This window comes from Marmota monax, unplaced genomic scaffold (genome assembly GCF_021218885.2).
Source record: "Marmota monax isolate L192 unplaced genomic scaffold, Marmota_monax_Labrador192_F-V1.1 WCK01_AAM20220418_F8-fsc00306, whole genome shotgun sequence".
Classification (NCBI taxonomy): Eukaryota; Metazoa; Chordata; class Mammalia; order Rodentia; family Sciuridae; genus Marmota; species Marmota monax.
The window spans coordinates 745,613-767,723 of NW_026694094.1; the positions used below are offsets into that span (position 1 = coordinate 745,613).

General features: G+C 36.6%; 1 protein-coding gene across 4 annotated transcripts in view; it reads right to left on the reverse strand.

Moving 5' to 3' along the window:
• Aff2 (ALF transcription elongation factor 2) overlaps positions 1-22,111 on the reverse strand; it is a 490,132-nt gene that overhangs the window by 304,561 nt on the left and 163,460 nt on the right. For 2 of the 4 annotated variants that reach the window (XM_046465080.2, XM_046465079.2), the window contains exons 2-3: positions 20,140-20,260; positions 9,938-10,798 (exon numbers count right to left, since the gene is read on the reverse strand). In XM_046465080.2, coding sequence (XP_046321036.1) covers positions 9,938-10,798; positions 20,140-20,260 — 982 coding nt within the window. Of the gene's footprint in view, positions 1-9,937; positions 10,799-20,127; positions 20,261-22,111 lie in introns of all 4 variants that reach the window. The other 2 variants (XM_058585757.1, XM_058585756.1) reach the window with 1 other exon arrangement.

Below are 22,111 nucleotides of genomic sequence, written 5' to 3' on the forward strand. Positions count from 1 at the left end.
TACTGACTAGGGAGAGTGATTTGTGGTATTGAAGAGTATTTCTAATACTGGGTGTAAAGCATTTGCATCCACCTGCCTGTGGGCTGAGGGAATCCTCTACTCTACTGGTCAATTCACTTTCTACTCTAGACACTTCTGACTTCAGGATTCTGGTGTCCACAGTTGAAAGGCTGGCCTTCCTCCCCATCTCTGCTCAAAGTCATCTTCCTGTTGGTGACAGGCACAACAAATGAAATATTTTTTGCTGTCTAAAATGTGGTCCAGTTCTAATTCAGGGGTCCACAGCAAAGTTAATTTTTGCCAGAAAATCCAGCCTGCTGCCTGTTTTCCTAAGGCTTGCAAGTTAAGAATGTTTCTTATACTCAAAGATGGTTTGAAGAGATCAAAAGAAGATTTCAAGATACAAGGAAATATGTGATATTCAAGTTTCAGCACTCATATATGAAGTTGTTTTCTTTGTTTTTTTGGTTCTTGTGGTACTGGGGATTGAACCCAGGGGCACTTTATCACTGACCTACGTCCCCACCCCCTGTTATATTTTTATATTTAAACAGGGTCTTACTAAGTTGCTCTTACTTCAGCCTCTGAAGTTGCTGGGATTACAGGTGTGAGCCATTTTGCCCAGCTACATATATGAAATTTTATTGGAATACAGCCGTATTCATTTACTTATTGGCTATGGCAGTTTTCAAGCTATAATGATAAGTATTTGTGACAGAGAGATAGAGGCCATATAGCCTGTAAAGTGCAAAACAGTTACTTTTCAGAAAATGTTTGCCCACATGGCTTTAGTTCATAATCATATCAATCACACCGATATTTTCTTGATTAATTAATTGGAAAATAATTTTATACTAATTACTGCACTAAAATATTTTTAAAAATCATTTTCACACAACTGTATTTAAACAGTTTGTCCATGATAATTGTCTTTCACATAGGCACAGTCAAGTGAAGAACCCAAAGACATTTTGGTTCAGAACTACTGCAGACTAAAACTGGGTTGGTTCTGAGATGAGGTGGCTCATCTCCATCCTGAAGACTGGCTTCACCTACATATAGTGGACAATACCTAGAATGCCTTCATTATTAATATAGACATTTCTGAAGACTGAACTCTCTTGGAGTACGTTCAATAGGGTCACCCTAATATTCATGGTCACTCAGCCCAGAATGGGACCTTATTTGTAAATGTGGGCTTTGCCAATATAGTTAGTAAAGGATTAAGGCAAAACCATCTGTGATATAAGGTAGGGTCTAAAGTCTATGAGCTGATGTCCTTAGAAGATGAGGGCACAGACATCTGGCATAGACATCCAGAGAAGGTAGCCAGGTGAATGCTTAGGCAGAGATTGGAGTGATATCACTACAAGCCAAGGAAAGCCTGGGCTAAGAGAAGCTATTTAAAGACTAAGAAATAAGCCAAACCCCCCAAAAAACAAAGGCTGAATGTCTTCTCTGATAAATGGATGCTGATCCATTGTGGGGTTGGTAGGGAAGAATGAAGGAACTTTGGATTGTGTAGAGGAGAGTGAGGGGATAGGAGGGGCTGTGGGGATGGAAATACAGTGAAATGAGATGGACATTATTACCGTATATACATGTATGATTACACTACTGGAGTGACTCTGCACCATGTACATCCAGAGGAATAATAAGTTGTGCTCCATTTGTGTACAACATGTCAAGATACATTCTACTGTCATGTATAACTAATTAGAACAAATTTAAAAAATTAAATTAAATTAAAAAGAACTTACTGGACAAAAATAAAATTTAAAACAAAATAAAGAGTAAGAAATATTCTTCTCTAACATTTTTGGAAAGAGCTTGGCCCTGACAACGTTTTGGACTCCTAGCCTCCAAAACCAGGATAATAAATTTCTATTGTTCTGAAACCTCCAAGATTGTGATCCTTTGTTATTGCAGCTACAGGTAACTAATACATCTTTTGCTTTGTCTTATAAACTTTTCAGACATTTCACAGCTACTTAGTTCATTTATTCTCATAGTAATTTTCTGAAATAGGCAGTCTGGATTTCTTTTGCTGAGGTACAGTGAGACTCACGTACTTAGCACATACGAAAAAACAATCCAAGCATCTTGATTGCACCTCGCTAACACTTTTTCTGTCTCATGATTCTAAACAGGTTTTGAAATTAATCTATTCTGGGGGCTCAAACACTTGAGAGAAGTCTTATTCCTCTCAATAGTTTGTATGCCTACTTTTTACTGACCTTTCATTTACATCTAAGGCACATCATGAGGGTGACTGTGTTTCAGCCACAGAAATCCTGATTTTTTAGCTATGCTGTCTGACTATTCTGCTAAAGTCATCTCACCAAAAAGACAAAAACTCAAAAGCCTTATGAATCAAGAAAAGGGCCTCTAACAAGTTGTGTCATATGTTATTCATTTAGTAATATTGCAAAAACACTACTTCTCACCATATTTGTAAATGAAAAACATATGACTGTAACCTGTAATACCACAAGAAAAATTGCTCTTTTGGTGTGTTCAGCCCCAAACTTTTGAAATATGAACCCAGCAAGGGAATTTTAACTTAAGCTGGATTCTGCTCATTATGTACTTACCCCTTATGTGAGAGCAGAGAAGCTACTTTTAGAAAATTAACCTATTCATATACAGTTGAATTTGATACACCAAATGCCATCATGCAAATGGTGGTGGAAACTTGGGCTTTAGTCCCAGTATGGCCAATGGCTGTCCATCTGACCTAAGGTTCTACTTTTGTGAAAGGGTGTAATTACAATCTAAGATCCAGTCAAGACTGGATCAAAATAAGATAACATATGTGAAGGCATTTGTAAATAATATAGTATAATTGTACTAAGTTTTTGTTATCCTCACCTATATTATAAGCTCAATTTGGTAATCAAAGTATAGTACATTTTAAAGGATGTTTAATTAAATATTATTTGCTTTCATGCTAATTACAAAATACTAAACAGACTTACAATAATCCATAAAGAGTTTTATAACTCATCTCTAGAGCCCCTTGCATTTAGTATTTGCATTGAATCAATATGGTTATCTACCTGTCAATTTTTCTTTTTCTTTAATGTGGAATGAGAGCAGTCCTATTACTATGACTGGCTCAGAAAGTACTGAACTAATCAATATATGCAGTGGTAACAGAATGATTTGGAACACACAGAACAAAAGTTTATCACTTTACTGCATACTGAATCTGTCAAAATATTTTTCTAGGAGTAATGTAAAAGTACAAATTATTTCCCTTATTTTAGTGGGTGGTGACAAAAGGATTAGAAGGGTAGTTGATATATCTTCAGCTTGCTGTTTTCTAATGAAATGCTTCATATATTTATTATGAATGTTGGAATATAAAAATGCTCCAGGCTGAATTGCCAGCCATTCTCTAAAAGTAGCCAATTCTGTTTTCCCATATTTACCTTGTCTTAAAAATTTCTATACTCTTCTAAAAGGTGGTAACAAGAGATGTACAGACAGGGCTCAGAGCCCTCCATGCTGTTCCAAAAAGGGGGATGGGTGGAGGAGAGAATGGCTGAAGTTATTTTACAATCAAGTTAGTTTGGGAAGGAGAAGCACATATTCATAGATTTAGAGATGGGATAAATCTCACTGATTAACTAGTTTAAGTTCATATAATAAGACACCTAGAAAAATAAAATAACTCAAGTTCCTAAACCAAGTCAAGGCCAGAAGTGGAGCCCACCTGTCAATATACCTCACTCAAATATGTGCGATATTCTACATGTTTCTTCTCATAAAGATTTGCTTTTAGCCATTTCATGAATAATCACAAAGATATTAATAGTGATGCCTTAAGTTATATCATTATTAATAATGATGACTTAAATTTGTATAACATAATACTTGTAGTTTTATTATAGAATAAGAACAAAATAATCTTTTGACTTCAACATAAAATATTAAAAGTGACAAAGGATTTAAGAGCAAAGACAGACACAGAAAAACCAAATGCTCTCTGCTATATTTTAAAAATGGAATGCTGAAATCATGGACAATGTTCTTAAGATAATGGCTAGAATCACTTATAAACAACTTTGGAAAGTTAAAGAATATATATGAGAAAGAATGATACTTGAAGAGATGAGAAGGAGCAAACAAAAAAATACTCAACTGCATGTTCTTTAATTTGCCAATGTTGGAGCTCTATCACTGAGTTTCAATAATACTAATGAGCGAATGGAAAGGAAAGGGAATGAATGAGAGACAGGTATTCCTGGAGAAGGAAAGCAGGGTATACAGCAGCCATTTCAGCATTATTTTAGAAAGAGCCTTTAGAAAGCTCATAGAGGAAGAACTGAGGTATTCAGAAGACAAAAGGATATGCACTTCCTTCTAAGGCAGTAGAGAACAAACCAGGAGAGTTCAGAATGCAGTGCTTGAACTGGTGAAGGAAACTGACTTATGTCAACTCCTAGGTCACCCATGAATCCAGGAAACTGGAGTGTCAAGTTTAATACCACACTCTGGCTTCCACATTGCCTGTGAATTCAATCCCGAGCTCACTTAGATTCTAAAAACCCTCAACACAGAAAAACTGGCCTCTCTTCTAAATATGTGTTTTATTATCTCACTTCATTTATTTATACTCACTCTCTCCATTCATAACTAATGCACACACATAATGAACTGCCCTCCAGATTCATAATTTCACCTAGTATTCAAGGCCAAATTCAAAGATACAATCCATTCATTCTTTTTCTACCTCAGATTATTCTTTTCATTTGTTCTTTTCATATATACATCACAATAGGGTGTATTTTGACATATTATACATACATGGAGTATATCTTATTCTAATTATGATACCATTCTTGTGGGTGTACATAATGTGGAGTTTCATTCTAGTGTATTTATATATGAACATAGGAAAGTTATGTCCAATTTATTCTATTGCCTTTCCTATTCCCATACCCCTTCCTTCCCTTCATTCCCCTTTGTCTCCTCAGGATACCTTTCCTATCCAATCTTAATTGAATCCTCCATTATCATCTCCAACCATCAAACACAAAACTCAATGTTTCCTTGGAATAATAATACTTTCCTTTTCAGATGCCCTGCTGGGGCCACTTCTTTTGGCTTAAGGAAATACTCAAGTTAGTGGGAGAATGCAAAGTTGTGGTAAGGAAAATGAATTTGAATACCAATTACACTGGAGTTGGAAGATTAGTAAAAAAGCATAAGCTAAAAGCAACCGTCAGGGTATAAAATGACATAGGAAGTGTATGAAGCATTCTGGATTCTGCACATCTATGGATAGATGTTATAGTCAAGCATCTGTGCAGTTATAGTCACTCTGAAAGTGAAAGGACATTCAAAGGTGTCTCCCTTCATTCTTGATGGGATTGACATTAGACCAGCTATAGCCTGAGGTGGAATACTATTTTATTTCCATAAAATAGACCAAAAATCTTGTTATATACATCAAATGAAAATTGCCTTTAGTTCTTTGAAGGAGTTGCCTCTACCACTTTTGTATTGCTGCACAGACACTCCCAAAACACTAATGATAAGATTGTAGCATTTTCTGCAGTTCTCACACAAGGAGCCTCAGCTTACTATGTACTTCACAATAAATAAAACTAATTGTATTCTCATTATCTACTGCATAGGGTATAAAATAAAGCAGGCATAGTCACAAATGAGAATGATAATTTTTCAGCTGGTTGGCAAAGTGACCCACTAAAATATGCTAAAATAATACCATATGAGTTCCATTACATTTTTGTAAGTGGTTCCTAGTTTTGAGGCAATTAGAGCCTCAGATGGCCTAGATCACAGCCAAGAACAGCATGTAAAGCAAATAAACCTTTAGGATGATGACATTCCACGAATTAATATTGTACTTTCTTTTTTTTTAAATTTAGATGCTGATGGACCTTTATTTTTATTCATTTATTGGTATGTGGTGCTGAGAATCGAACCCAGTGCCTCTCACATGCTAGGCAAGTGCTCTACCACTGAGCTACAGTGCCAGCCCAATATTGTACTTTCAAAGGCTTATTGGCATAGGATTGAGACGCTTAATGTGAGGAATTGAATTCTTCATTTGCATTCAATTATTTATTTATCAAACTGTAGTAATAACAAATTACACCAAAATGCACAGGTATCTACACTGGCAGATTTTTATCCTAAGGTAAAAATAAACAAAAACATCTGTAATGAAATCATGTATAATGCTACATTTATTAATAAATTCATTTCCTAATAAAATACCATTTGCAAGCAACCCTCAGTTTCCACTTGATACAAATATGCCTTTTACTGTTTTCCAATGCAGTTCCCAGAAATTCTTCTAAACACAAATAGAGAACACATTACCTTTTTGTTCGTTTGGTTGTCTGGAATGTGCATAAATTCTATAATATAAAAAATTTTAAACAAATTATTGTTTAAATAACATTCCTCAGTTGAAAAGTTGACTCTTTGCAATAAAGTTGGTTAGGCTTCTAATAAACTTCTAATATCTTCATTGCTGATATAGGAATTTTAAGAAGTATAAAAATGTTTCAAAGTTAATTATTTTTCTTATGAAATAAAACAAATCCTCATTGTATATAAGTCTATACACAAATATTAACATAAATAAATGTGGACACAGAAAGACAAACATGTACCAAATTTCAATAATAGTGTTTAATCTCTCAATTCACAAATATAATCTCATCTGCTGATATGAATATCTTAGAATGCTATGTTTTCTGGTCGTACAACTCTCCCTGTTCCCTCCTACCCCAAATGCACTCCTCTAATACAACATGTCAACCTCCTCTCAGTTGAAGAGGAGGAAATACTGTGATTGCGCTCTAGAAAAGCCTTTTTGGTAATAACTCCAAGTAATGCTACCACTCATCAAAGATGGCTACTCTGACTAGGGACCCGGAACCCAGGGCCTGGAATTCCTGGTGCCAGGAACTGGGGCTGGATTCTAATGCTAAGTGCTTTTGAAAGTGCATCAAGATTTAATAGGGTGAATTTTCAGACTTGGTCAGAATTTTAGCCACATAAATTCCATTAAGTTCAAAGCTCCATAATGCTCCAACCTGTCTATATTTATGCCCACATTTTAATCTACACCCTTCTAAGCTCTCTGTTGGGCTTTCTAACCTCTCATTTTCTTTTCTCATATTTTGGTTTTCACATTGCTCCTGAATTCTGTATATCACCCTGATGTTAGAGCCCTAAGCTTCTCTCTACCTCTCCTTAAAATCCTTCATTGAGATCCATATTTTAAAATAAAATCTCTCTTCACTGATTTCCTATCATGATTTTCTTACACCTGACCCATTTTTCATACAAAGCTCCACCAAAGTCTATTTGTATCATCCCTAACAGTTGCATGCACATAGGCTGCTCCTTGGATAATCATCTCCAGGGTTGATGACAGCTCATCTTCTGTTTGAAAATGTACCTCTCATTGGTGTGCTGGAGCACTGAGTGAAAACATGAAGGCATTTCTGAATCTGGGTCAGCCATTTTGTGAATGTATAACAGAGGATTACAACGGAAGGGATCTGACTGGGTCTGCAACCTGTCAGTTCACTAATGAGGTATGGAAACAGGCTAGCAGACTGCCTTATGGAGCACTGCTATTTCTAGACCAGTCCTGAGTGATAGCACTACTGTGTAAGGAGTGAATAACAAGAGATACCAGGGCAAGGGAAGGGACAAGAATGACACCCCAATCTCCCATTATAGTGTTCTTGTTTTTTTCAGTACAGTATATTATTAGAGTTTTATTTTTTCCATTATAGTCTTCTTTTTTTCAAAAAAGATCTTTTTTGATTTTTAAGTATTAACACCCAATATTAAATCATACCATAGAAATTAGTATTGGGATTTCTTAATGACTATACAGGAGTAGAACAGAGTAAGACGCATCCAGATAGAATAGAATTAGAGAAACACAGCTGAGGATGAATTGTCTAGCTTGTTTACCTTTTTCATGTTATCTGATTAACATTATGGCTTTGAAAATATAATCAAGTAACCATTTTTGAAATTCATTCATTCAACAAACATTTATTGAATATCTACTATGTAGCAAATATTTGCTAAGCACTTGAGATACAATGAAGAATGAGCTATTCCTTGCTCTCAAGGAGCTTACAGTCTAGTGGAGGTGACAGACACATAAACAAGTAAATACAATACAATGAAATAAGTGCCAGTCAGGACGTATATAACAAGCTAATAGCATCGCTCAGAGGAAGCTGGGAGAAAAGGCGATCTTTCACAGAGAAAGTAATGACTGAGCAGACCTTAAGGAAAAACAGGACTCTACCAGGAAGACAAAGTAAGAGTGGCAAAAGGCATTATAACTTAAAGGACAGCAGGCAAAAAAGCAAGGAAGAGTGATAAAGCATGACATGATAGGGAAACATGGGTGGCTCCATAGGCTGGGATTTCATCTGTGTATGACAAAGTGGTGAAACATGGGGCTACAGGGAATATGAAGTCAGAGTAAAGAGCCCTGTATGAGGGACTAGGAAAGTTTGACTATTTCCTAGAAGTGATAAGAAGGCATTGAGGAGTTAAAAGGGGGGACTGGCATGGTCTGATCCGCCTGCTAGATCACCTATATGAATAATGGTTAGAAAGAAAAGTGATACTAGAGGGAGGGAGACTGGTGAGGAGGGGCTAGCATAGCAGGCCAGGTGAAAGATTTGCCTCCAGGTAGTTTGAAGGGAGTGAGGATGGAGAAGAGGTGACAGACTGGAGACATACTGAGGAGGAAGCTTAATAAGACTTGAGAAATGATGATACAAAAAGAAAATTGGCCTCAGAAATAAAACAATATTAAAAACATTCATCCAGACAATACAACCAACAGTAACGGGCCTCCCTTCCTTTCTTTCTGCTCCCATGGTCCACTGAAATCATCACATCTACTGAGGATGAATAAAGTCAGAAGAGCTATAGGGCTCATGGGGTCTGACTTTTCTAATTTAGACAACCTAACTTGGAATCTGTAACAATTCATAGATTGCCTGTCACTCCTACTGAGTAAGAATTGGAATCTGCTTTCTTCTCTGTCTCCATTCAAGTCTTTATTCACCAGCAACAGGAATCCAATCTATAGACAGTGACTTCTTCCAATCAAGCACTGAGATGCAGTACATAGCCACTTATACAGTGATGTTTGCAAGGAAACCCAATATATATCCCCCAAACACACACACACACACACACACACACACAGTGAGTCATGAGTCATTTCTGTGGGAGAGGTCATGGTCCCTCTGGATTTCTCTTTAACAAGACAATGATTCCTGAGACAGGTAGGATACTTAGTTATTCTAAACTCAATAGGATTTGGTTGATCACAGTACCTTTTGCTTTGACAGAAGGGGAGAGGGTAATGCAGAAGGGAAGACTGAGGAATACAGAAGAAACATTAAGATCTTGCCAAGGAATAGCCCTATAAACATTCATGAGACTAAGATTCTGAAAGAATACCTTCAACTTCTGGTTCCAGAAAATCACACTTTACATTCTTCTATCTTAAGGAAATTCTGTGCTTTAGGTTTAGGATATACTATTGGCTAGTGAAGACCTATGGTGACTCAATCTTTTTCATGAAACTTATACTACTTATGACCAACAAAAATCTCAAATGTCATCAATGTATACGTGATACTGCTGCAAATACATTTCCCCAAACTGTTTTATAATGCCAATTTTTCATTTGCTCAGACTGAACTTGTCTTTTGTTATTCCAAATAAAGGCGATTTAACTATATTTGTGAGTGTTAATCAGATGTCACAAGTGAAAGAAGATCAAGAATCAAACTCTGACCTTGAAGACTATTATATACTGCTTAATAAGGTACATAAAAGCTGCTATAGAGGTTATAAAAGTGTACCCCAAAAAAGGAAACAAAACTTAAAAATTACTTACTTCACTTGTTTGAAGGATCGTGAACTTTGGCAGTTTAGTCTTTGAACTGGCTGTGCTGGGTTTTCCATCCAAGAGTGATCCAAATGACAGATTCCCAAAGCTGTTCTCAAATTCAATGGAAGGTTTCAGTGTTGGAGAGATGTCTGGTGCCTGATCCTGGCCATCCATGGGTCTTACATATGCAGTTGGCTTTTGCTGTCCCATATTTGTTTTGCAGTAAAGCCCTGGTGGGAAGTTTTGAACTGAAAGGCCACTGCTAGGGGCTAATAAAGAGGAGGCCACTAGGGGAGACCCAGGTGCTTGCACTGTAAATTCAGAATCTTCTGGAGAATTGGATTGAAAGATTTCTTTGAAAGCATCTTCTCCCCCAGACTTGGGGTTACTGTCTTCCTTTGCAGATGGGTTTGACTCTTCAACTGCACCAATTTGGGGCTGTTCTGCGGGGTAGACAAAGAAGTCTTCAAGTCTTGCTTGAGGCTGATCCTGTGTGGAAGTCTGCATCTTGTTTGGCTGACTACTGGCCTGGCTTGCTGGTACTGTGGTAGGATTATGACTGTCTCGTGGCCAGTCAGTCTTCGGTTTTCTGTTGCTGTGTATTAGAGTAGAATTCAATATCACGACGGAAGGTGGAGGCATTGGTGCCGTGAGGTGGGTATTATCCTGGTGAGATGGAATCATTCGGTTCTTTTGTTCTGGAAAAAAGCTTGGTTCATTTTTGTTGATGGGAGTCTGGGGCACAGAATTCTTTGGGATTCCCACTAGATGATTCTGATTAGAATGGTTAGTAAGCAAATCCTTCATTTCATCATAGTTTCCCAGCGTGTTCTGGACTCGGTTGGCAAGGGCATCACCTTTGTTTGTCTAAAATAACAAAAAGATGGGGGTGGGAGGAGAGACAATGAATAGGTTTATGTTTCCTAATGTTAATGCTTCAAACAGATGCCTTAAGCAGACTAGTAGATAGGATTCTTTAAAATTCATGTTGTCATCTAATTTCATACTTTTTATGTGCTATGTAAGAAAAGAAATCAATAATGCTATTGGAAGAGCCTCTTGGAATGAGCAAATATGATTAACAACTGGTATATTCCCTGGCCTATACTTAAACATGCTTGCTGGGAGAATGGTTTTCAATTACATCATTTATTCATTTTATCAGAAAAAATTCTTCTATTTTAGGTCAGATGAGCGGAATTGTTTTATTTTACTTAACAATTAAAAACTTCCACTTACTGATCAGAGCAATTATAGTGGAATATTCCACTTATCTATGTTTTGAACCTATCAACATTTGTACTACACATTATACATGAGAAAGTCTTAGCCCAATGGGTAAGAACATCAGTTGAGTTTTGCTAGCCTGACTGTACCAAGTTTAAAAGAGGCATGAAATTAAACACCTTCTAATTGTGCTAACATATGACTAAACTGAATCTAATTCCTTTTAATCAAAGAACTGTATAAATTACTGGTGTCTGCCTACATATTCTGGGGCAACTGTGTTTACATATTGGTGATTCATACTCATTTACTTTGAAATGATGCAATTGTTCATCAACAGTGACTCAAGCTCTCCTGTGTCTTTTCAGTGATTTAGACAAATTATTCAAGAATTTAGATTGTTGCTTAAGTAAATCAAAACAAAGTCATCTTTTCAAAGTGATTCCATGCGTAGGCGTTACAGAAGCAACCAAATCAATCTATGGACAATCAACAGACTAGCTACACCATCCCCTGTAGGATATACTAATCCCATAAAAACAGTTGTGTTATTTTTTTAAATAATTAAGCTCCTGCATGGGTGTTTATAATACAGAAAGCAAAGCTTTCATGACTAAAAAATGTAGGGTAGCTGTATATACTTGGAAATGACTTTGATGATAGCCCAGTTGTTCATCCTCAAAAATGACTTTTGTTATTCTCTTTATATGCCAAAGAGGTTATCAAAATAAGGTGTTGAATTCAGAAGGGTAAAGGACTTGTTTTTGCCTAGGATATATTTTCCTGGTCCAAGAAGTGACAACAAAAGTAGGCTACTATTATTCATGGAGCCATGAGGCAATTAGGCCACTAAATGAAGAAGGCACTACCCTATGTGGCCGTTAGGTCCCAGAAGCCATAGGCACCCTATCTATGAAACAGAGGGGTAACTACCTTCCCACTGTTACACTTTCTACTGAAGAGAGATGTTTAACATCTAAGGTATCCCCTATGCTTTCATACTGCCAGTCTCCTGGTGTATATTGGGAGTTTAACTAACTATCCAAGTCTGGTGATGTCTCAGTGTAAATCTAGGTTTGATTGTGTGTTTATTGTTCTCTGTATGTGAAGATGGGAAAATATGCAGATGGATGGATGGTGAATTGCCAGAAATGAATGAAATCACCCAGAGAAAGAAAATGTAGAATGAGAAGATTGGGTTCAGGCAAGAACTCTGGGAAACATCAACCTTTAAGAGACAGGGGGAAGAAGAGGAGCCAACAAAGGATACCAAGAAGGAAAAATCACACTGAGAAACAAACTAGAAACCTTGGCCTCATTATTGGTACATTCTCCTTGTAACTCATACCATGTGTTAAACCATATAAGACATTTCCAAAGAAACGAGGGCAGTTAGAAAAATATGGATTTCAAAGATTAATTAAAAGTATGCTAAATATATGCTAAGGGAGTTTGTGGGGGATGGAAATCTTTAGAAATTTAATAAATACATTTCAGTTGGCTTATCCTCAAAAACATCTTATATTGCATCATATGCAACCTTCGTGCTGAAGTAGTGATTAAACAATTAACATTCTCTAAAATCCTCAACTGAATAATCACTCCATTTTCAGAAGCACATTTGAAAAGCATATTTAAAAGGTACAGATGAATAGAAATCACTTTTATTTCCTAAAACTCCCTAGGTTTGTTATCTTTAATGACAGAAATTACTTTGGAGCAAAAGCAAGAATAAACTCTTTGCATATAGCAGTACCCTTCAACAGAGTTTCACAAGAAACCATTGGGCAACTGCCAAAACCGGTCTCTCTATTCAGTCCCTAAATATAAAACAAAGAAATTTCATTGTGCAGAAGGCCTAGCAAGAATTTGATATAAGCTTTAAAATTCTGCAGTGTTGCTGTGGCCCCTCCCACAGATTACCCCTGAGTCACTTGACTGAAAGGCTAAGTAACACTGATACCTGACTACATCCAAAGATAGGGTCCTATCAGGAGAAAACACCATTCCATGTCCCTTTTGAAGTGCTTTTATTTTCCAAATGGCTTTGGTTGAAACATAGTTCTACAAAATCAGAACTTTGCCCTTAGGTGCTGCAGAGACCACTATAATACCCCATTTCCCTGAGAAGTCATTCCCCTCTTTCAGGACAGAAAAACTACAGGTCTCATTGGTTTGCAAGCAAACAAGTCAAATTACTGTTCTTGTTTCAGTAGTACATAGATGGGACATGTTCATCTTATCCTCAGTGGGAGGAAGTACATCTCTTTATTTATGTTTACTCTTACAATGATCTTGGTTTCTGAGGCATTCTTACAATTTTTGCACTTCTAGGTTTGAAAATAGGAGTACTTCTAAACTGACCAATGTCTAAAACTGCGTGTATGTGAATAAAATTTAGGGAAAATTGAAATTTTTTGAACAAGTCTAAAATTCAACCTACTATAAAGTATATAGTACTACAACTACGATTTCTTTCTTGCTCAAAAATATATATATATTTGTTAAAGGTCAGAGACCACCTTTTATTCATCTTTATATCCCCAAGACTTAGCACCATGTCCGGTGCATATTAAGTACCCAGTGTATTATTGCTGAACTGGACACAATCAAATTATAACTCATGCCTTGTTTATATCAAAAGAAAAAAATCACAATAGCTTGGACTAAAGGCATATAAAGAGAAAGACAAATGTTAGGCTAACTTGGCCAGTATGACTGGACAATAAATTGAAATCTGAGCTTCCTGGCTACTAAATCAAAAAGGAAAAGCTCGTAAGTTAACAAGTTATTTTTATATCGTAGAAGGAAGCATATCTTTATCCATTAAATGAAGTATATGAGACATTAAATGCCTGTGAAAAGGAACCTCTCATTGGCTTATTTACAAGAATCTTTGAGGAATAAAACAAACCATTTTTTCACCTCCAATTTTCCAGAAGATGCACAGCTGCTTCTCACATGCTTCTTATGATAACTACAAAAGCAAAAGCATTGCACTAACATCTAGCTTAGTGAAGACATGTCTACGTGTTGAGTTAAGGGTCTATGCTAATATAATCTGGGTGTGTGGCTGTCTTGTGCATTTATGACATAGGGGTAGAGCTGTGATATCCTGTAAGAATCAACTGTCATCTCCCTTAGGATAGCTTCCTCAGAGAGCAACTATCTCAAAGGGACTTGTGACACAAACTGCATAGCAGGCAATTCAAGGTTGAGCTCACTGGCAACACTTTGTGAGTTACTAATTAAAGGAAGATCCATATGCTTTACACAACATAAGTGCTGTGGCTTCAAGTAGGAATTACTATGGTCACTGACCTGACAAAATCTGGTAAGTTCAAAATTCCCATGAGGTATGGTTAAGCATAGAGGACACATAGACACATGGCCTCAAGAAGTCCACTATTCAACAATCACCAACTAAAAGTCCAGTGCAGGCAGCCAGATAAACTCTGTGCCTTCCTACCATTGGAGATGGGCAATGTCCATTTCTCAAGATGTAGATATGAAATCCACTGCATAGAAAACCCAGTGGGGCCTGAAATGCATTCATATACTCCTACACAGTGTGCTCTCATTATACACCATAGCAACTTCTGATTCACACTAAATGTTCATTTTCACCCTCCAGAGCCTTAGTAATCCTATTAAAGAGGAAGGTATTCTTGGCAGTCTTGATCAAACATCATAAACACGGCAAAGATGAATTTTAGCCATTTTAATCAATTATAGGTTTCTTTCAATTTCGCCAATTCTTTACTTCCCGTTCTAGATAATTGGTTGATTCCTTAAAGGTAACCTCTGCAGCCATTATTTTCTAATTAATCACTATTTCTCTATCATCAAGGAAATGCATTTTCCAAGTATTTTCAGGCATAAATTACATGTCTGTTTTGTGGCTCATGACTAACAGCAGTCCTTCATTTAAGCTTTTTGCCTTTCATTACTTTAGGAAATGCAAACTTCCCTCAGTTTGCTTCTAATGCTATCTACACAAATCAGCAGTATAATTTCATTGCCAAACTAATGTGCGAGGAAGCTATTGTACCATAGTATTTCTTTTTAATAAAAGAAGCAAAACAATTGAAGTTTTAAAGTTCATTTTCCCTTTCATTTTATTGGGGATAAACTATGTGATTTAGTAATTCCTTTTTTTCCAAATTTAATATTTTACAGTTAATTTCTCTAAGCTGTAAGTTGCTATTTCTTCTTTATTCTAATTATAATAATGACAATACATTGAATTTATGTAGCACTTTACAGATTTCAAAGCAAGGTTTTCCAGGTTGTTTTCATTTGTTCCATAAGAAATTATGTGAGTCAGCAAAGTAACTTTGGTGATCATCTGGCCTCTACTTGCCCTAGCACAAATGACTTTGGGTAATGCACTTAATCCTCTCTTCATCTCGGTTTCCTCCTTCTTATTGAGCTGTGAAAGCCTTAATGTGTTACTATTATTATTAATTGTTATGGTCCACTTCAGAAAGGAGGAAACTATGGGTTAGAGAAATGAAGCTTCTCCCTGATAGTTATCTAGCAGGTAAACTTATTGAGCCTTCTGATTTCCTGTCAGAAGATAAACAACTTCCTGTTACAGATACAGAATCGCAAAGAATTGGGTACAAATCCACATATACCACATGGGAGTATATGAAGGTACAGAGAAGCCACTTTACTTCCCTGACCTAAAATTCCCCAAGAAAAACGTGGGGGAAATTTGTGCTCCATTTATTGTAAGGAACTAAACAAGCACATCCAGAAAACCCTAGCACAGTTCCTGGCATACAATATGTGCATGCCAGTTCCTTACCAGCCATCTACACTAACATATCTTCATTTTTATGAGGTACGTTTAAAGAAATCCTTTTAAATAGTGTAGCACAAACTTATAAGCCCCAGAAAGAAGTCCCCCACACAACAACCAAATTTGGAGAAAGTCAACATTTTCCCATTCTGAATGTGGTAGAGGCAAAGCAAAAAAGGAAAAGAAACCATCTAGGAACATGAGAGATCACTATTTCTTCTTTCTGTCAAGAAAGTGAAATAGTTCCTAATGACTAGTTGATGAACCATTGATGATACCAGACAAGTGATCAGGTCATGGTTTATACTTTGTATAGCAAGATGATTCCCAAAAGTCTTGATTCACTACCAGAATTTTTCATTTTCAGCTTGTAAGTATTTCTACTACTATCCCAGGGAAGAGTTATGGTATGTCTTCATTTCTACCAATGGACTGTTAACCAGCTCTAGGACTCCCATCACCCCTGACACATCCAGGAACTCCAAGGACATCCACCTCAGTCTTTGTCTGGGGTGTCTGTGAATGTGCACAACAGCTGCAGTGTCACAACATGATGGGAAAAAGAGGACTATGTCCCAGTGATTTCCCAGAAAAAAAATTGAATAGGGACACAGCACAAAATGAGAACTGATCAAAGCAAGGATGAAAAAAAAAAGTTACTAGGTCACAAACTGTTAGCATAATTACTTTCCTTCATAGTTTTTGACTCAAGAATAGAGACTTTTCCCCCATAAATAAGCACAAAAGACAGTAAATGACTAATCACACAACAGGCCTGGCCCTGAAGTAGACTAAATGTTCCCATCTGTGTCGCTACCTGATGTACCCTTGTAGTATCAAAACAGATGGTTTTTGAAAATTTCTGACAACACTGAGAATGGGTATATTTTTCAACTATCTTCTCAAGAATACAGTGCTATCATCTAAAAATATACATGTATGTATATAAAAAGTCTTGTTAAGAGATGGCAATCGCCCTAAAGGTGCAAGACCATTGAACCTTTGTGACTTAAAGTTATGAAAGGAGAATACATCAAGGGTTCTTCACTACATAATAGGGTTAAGGATGGAACAGATATAGAATTTGAAGACGAAAATCTCTCTGTAGAGCTGTGTTTCTAACCCATCCAAAGATAAGATGTAGAACTAATTCATTTGGTCGTTCCTCATTTATCTCTGGAAGAAACAAACTGTCTATCATCCTTTGACCTCACCTCCAAAAATGGAGGCCACAACTCCCTGCTCTGATTCCAGTATTCCTTCCACTTTCTATTTTCCCTCATTCTAATGTTTTATCCCCATCTTCCTACCTCTGACTCAAGATTCTTTACCTATGCTCTAAGTTGTGGTTTGTATGTGAGGTGTCCCCCAAAAGTTCACATGTGAGATAATGCAAAAAAGTTTGGAGGAGAAGTGATTGGGGTTATAGCCTTAGCCTAATCAGTGAGTTAATCCCTGCTGGGATTAACTGAAGTGGTAGGGTGTGGTTGGAGGAGATGGGAATTGGGGCATGGCTATGAGTATATATTTGTATCTGGCAAGTGGAGACTCTCATGCTTCCTGATCACCCTGATGCTCCTTCCCTCCATCACACTCTCCTGCCATGATGTTCAGCCTCACCTTGAGCACTGAGGAATGGAGCCAGCCTTTTATGGACTAAGACCTCTGAAACTGTGAGCCCTCAAATAAACTTTTCCTCCTCTACATTTGTTCTGGTTGGGTCCTTTAGTCACATCAGTAAAAAAGCTGACTAAAACTGGTATTTTAAAAGTCTCTCAGGGAATTTGTTCCACTTAGCATCACCTCTCTCTGCCCCTACATCCTCTACCTTCTCCTTCTTCACTTATGTTGGTTCCTTCCCATGGATCTCGAAACATGCTCATGTTTCTCTCACGCAAAAAAAAAAAAAAAAAAAAAAAAAAAAAAAATTCCTCCTGGATGTAATTAATCACATTACTTTCTAACTTATCTTTCTTCCTTTATCCATACAAAATCTCTTCTGCAAGATGAAGTCTATATTGACTGTCTCTCTCTCTTTACTTAACCATTTCTTGTTTATTTTCCAAACCCTGGCAGTTTGGCTTCCCACAATGACTACCATCAATGAATAAAATGACTCTCTGTAATGTAAATAATAATTCTCAACTGCCAAATGCAACAGTTTCTTTACAATCCTTATCTTTCCTAATTTATCCAATGGCATGTAACTAGCAAATCCTTCCTCCAACAATTGTTTGTTCCCTTCGTTTCTATTAAATATTTCTCTGCTAATTCATATCCAACCTAGCTGATCATTCTATTTTAGTTTTTCCTGGCCTCTGTTTTTACCACCTGTTTACTTCTTAAATGCTGCTATTCCTCAGGATTGTCTTTCCCCTCTTCTTACTCTATATTCTAATTTGATGATAGTATTAATTATTGTAGCTTTCACTGCCACCTTCATGCCAATAGCAGGTAAGTCTCTGTCTTCCCCACTCCCATGAGCTCCAGATTCATATATTCAATGCCCACTGTGTATTGTTTTCTTGATATCCCACTGGCATCTGAAACCCAATATACTCACAGCTCACTGAATCATTTTTTCCTCTACAACAAGAAAAGATGTTCTCCTCCTAAACAATTTTCAATGATATAATCATCCTCTCAAGTAAAAAACTCAGGAATCATTTATACTTATTTAATACTCTCCACACTGCCCAACATCATCTTTAGAAACTGTAGGTCTCTCCTGTTGGGGCCATGCCCTGAATCAAAACATGTAGTGACTTCTCTCCATGCCCAGAATTGCGTTTAAGGTCCCTGGAATGATATTTCCCCTTCCTATCCTTCTAATGGTCACCATGCAGTTGGGCCATCACTTGTTCATGATGATCTCTGCCACTGGACTAAGAATTCCTCAAAGGCAGAGCCTGTGTTTTATTTCCTGTTGTTTATTGGTCTATGACAGTGATTAGTGCATAGTGGGACTTCAATTAATGTTAATTCAATTAAACATATATCTAAGTACAAATGTAGTATATAAATTGAATTGATTTGAATAAGAAAAATGTTTGTTTATGAATTGTGCTAGTACTGACAAATTGAAAATCAGTAGCTTAGGTGACCTAAGCCTCTTTGTCAGGTTTCCCACACTTGGCAGGTACCCAAGTATCTCAATCAAGAACTCCTTACTTGTTCTAAATAAGGCAGAAAGATTCTAGTCTCACTAGCCACCAATCTAAACAACTTATTCTCTACTTTGAGGTAGTATCTGACCAAATCTGTCCTCATTAAGAACTATCCTTTTCCAAAAGTCACTATCCTTCAATTGATGCTCTTCTCAAATCAGAATTCTTGAAAATTTTCTCTATTGTCATTTTATTTTTACATCATTTTTGTTTCATTATAGAAAATTACACTGGTACTAAATTTCAATGAAAAATGAAACAGCTGCCAGCAATTGAATAAGATCCTTCCATCATAATTTCTTCCCAGACTCCTCTAACCTCCACCCCTAGTAGAAAGTTCAGAGGCAGACATTGTAAAATAAATACTTGTCTTGTAAACATAGCAGTTTCATCTCTATTGGAGCTACATACTAGCCAGAATACCACTAGAAAATTGGCCTAACTAAACTACCTCCTTGGGTTGAGACAATCTCCTAACCCATGATTATTAACCACCAGGAAAAAGATTGGCTTTTTCCTTTATCTTAGGACAGTGATTTTCAAAGAGCACTCAAACCACTGAACAGCTGCTAAAAACCAAGTGAAAAAAGAAAGCAATGTTCTTGCAATGGGTGGCACTGATTTGGAAGAGAAATAGGCATATCTGTTGACATTCTGATGAAGTCTTCAGGGTCTGTCTGGCTGAAAATCAAAGTCCTGGAAAACACAAAGATGGGGCATTCCTTGCTGCAATAATTGTAGGGCAGTAACAGGTTCCTTGGAGACAGGAAGTCTCACAGGTCTCCTTCAAATCTTACCATACTTCTCAAAGAACATGGACTTTGTCTCTGAAGACTTCCTCAGAAAGTTGTAATTACTCCAAATACAGCATATATACGTATTTCACTTGTAAAATATATTATCCTAGAAATTACTTAGGTGCTTTAAAATTAATGTTGATTAGTGATTTCAAAAACATAGTAAGCAACCATTTTCTAGAAAGATAAATTACATACATATTCAGCTACCTTGTAGGGCTCCCCAAAAAGATCAAAGCCTGAAGAGAAGAGATCATCTTCTTGCTGAACTTCTTGATTCCTCCGCTCCCATTCCCTTTTTTTAAGTGCACTACGGTCCTGTTCATAGTGACTGAAATGAAAAAGAAAGGACAAAAAGAAAAAAGGTTAATTAGTCATGTGAATCAATTAGATGCCCCTTGTTATCAATAAGAATAAAAAATGCAAGTCAACACAATCCAAGTTGATTCTGCAACTGAGGGCAGAATCCTTTTCTTTATTCCCATTGGGTTGAAGATCCTAGATGATTCTTCAGAATAAAGAAAAAAACCCAGAAACTTGCATAGTAGAAATTATACTCAGGACCATGCAAGTATGGACAACTTCTTTCTCTTTGTCCTTGTTTATTACAAGTTACTGCATATACCCCAAAAATCAGTCCACTGTGCAGAAAAGTTATAAGTTAAAGTTACATCATGTTGCCAACTGCCTAGGGCTCAGACTCCAACAGCTGTCACAAATTCCCAAGGGAAAGGAATTACCTCTATGGAGCTGCAGATAAACTGGAATTCTGTCCTAAGTCCCTAGGCAGAATTAGCCTAATGGAATTGAAGGAGAGCTGAAACTGTCATTTGTAGAAATGAAGCATGGACTAATGGATAACTGAAAAATCTCATACACTGCCTTTTTGGTGGTTGTTGTGTTGGTCTTTCTATAGTTTACAATAAGAATCTAAAAGCCTACAAGGGACACTCATTATAAAGAATGGAACCAGCAATGAAATAAAGGATTTGCCAAAAGTCTTGAATGGCCTAAATGCACAAATGTCTTAGAATAATTCTGTGACTCATCACATTTCAGTCTTTCCCACTGTAATATCAAAAGCTTCCAGACAACAATTAAGGTATGTTCTGGGACCTTAGGTGTTAAATAATGGGACATGTCCTGATTGAGAAAATTAGTTTCTTCCTCATGCTAGACTGCAAATTAAACAGCAATCTGAAAGTCTGATAGTATAAGTTGAGTACCCCTAATATGAAAATCTGAAATTCATCGTTTTCCACAATCCAAAACATTTCAAGTGCTGATATGATTCTACAAGTGAAAAATTCCACATCTGACTTCAGGTCATGGGGAACAGGTAAAATTAAGGCACACTAAAATATTTTATAAAGTTACCTTCAGGCTAAGTGTGTAAGTAAAGTTCATATGAATATTCATATGATAAGGAATACTCAAACTGTAGTGGATTTTGTTCACTGTTTTTTTCTTCTGCTTTTTTTTGTTAGGCTAATTCAAAGTGAGTACATACACACTGAGCAAACTTAAATTATATAAATATACATAAAATGCCGATCAACCAGGTGCTCTGTAAATGTTGGTTTTCTTTCCCATGTTCATATTACAATGTTAAGAATTAATTAAATACTTGACATGCACATGAGCATAACAGCTAAAGGAATTACAAGAGAATTACCAATATAAAAGTATAATCAACAGGTTTTGAATACATCCAAGACCTTAATACCTGTCATTGGTAGGCTAATTTTCTCATGAATATCATAATTTTAATTTACGAAATAAGAGCCTAGAGTATGAATTAGCTATGCAGTTAAACTAGCTATTGATATATATAGAATGTATGATGTCACTACACTTAATTATCCTTCTTTCTCCACAGGACTTCTTGAACTGTCAAATTCAAAGTGTCTTTAATAGCCATATCTTCTGGATAAACAACACTCATTTTTTTTTCCATTTTAAGATGGTGGCAACATCTATAGGTTTTTTTTTTTTAATGCACTGACACTTTGAAAATACAAACAGTGCTGGACACAGAAGTGTTCACTTGGCCACTCATGAGTATGTTCAGCAAGTATTATTGCTGAATGAGGAAGGCAAAGAAAACCTCCAGATACCTACCCAATGCCTGGGCCTCACCTCTCTGCCTGTCTGAAAGATGTCAAGTTCAGATACTGGAAGG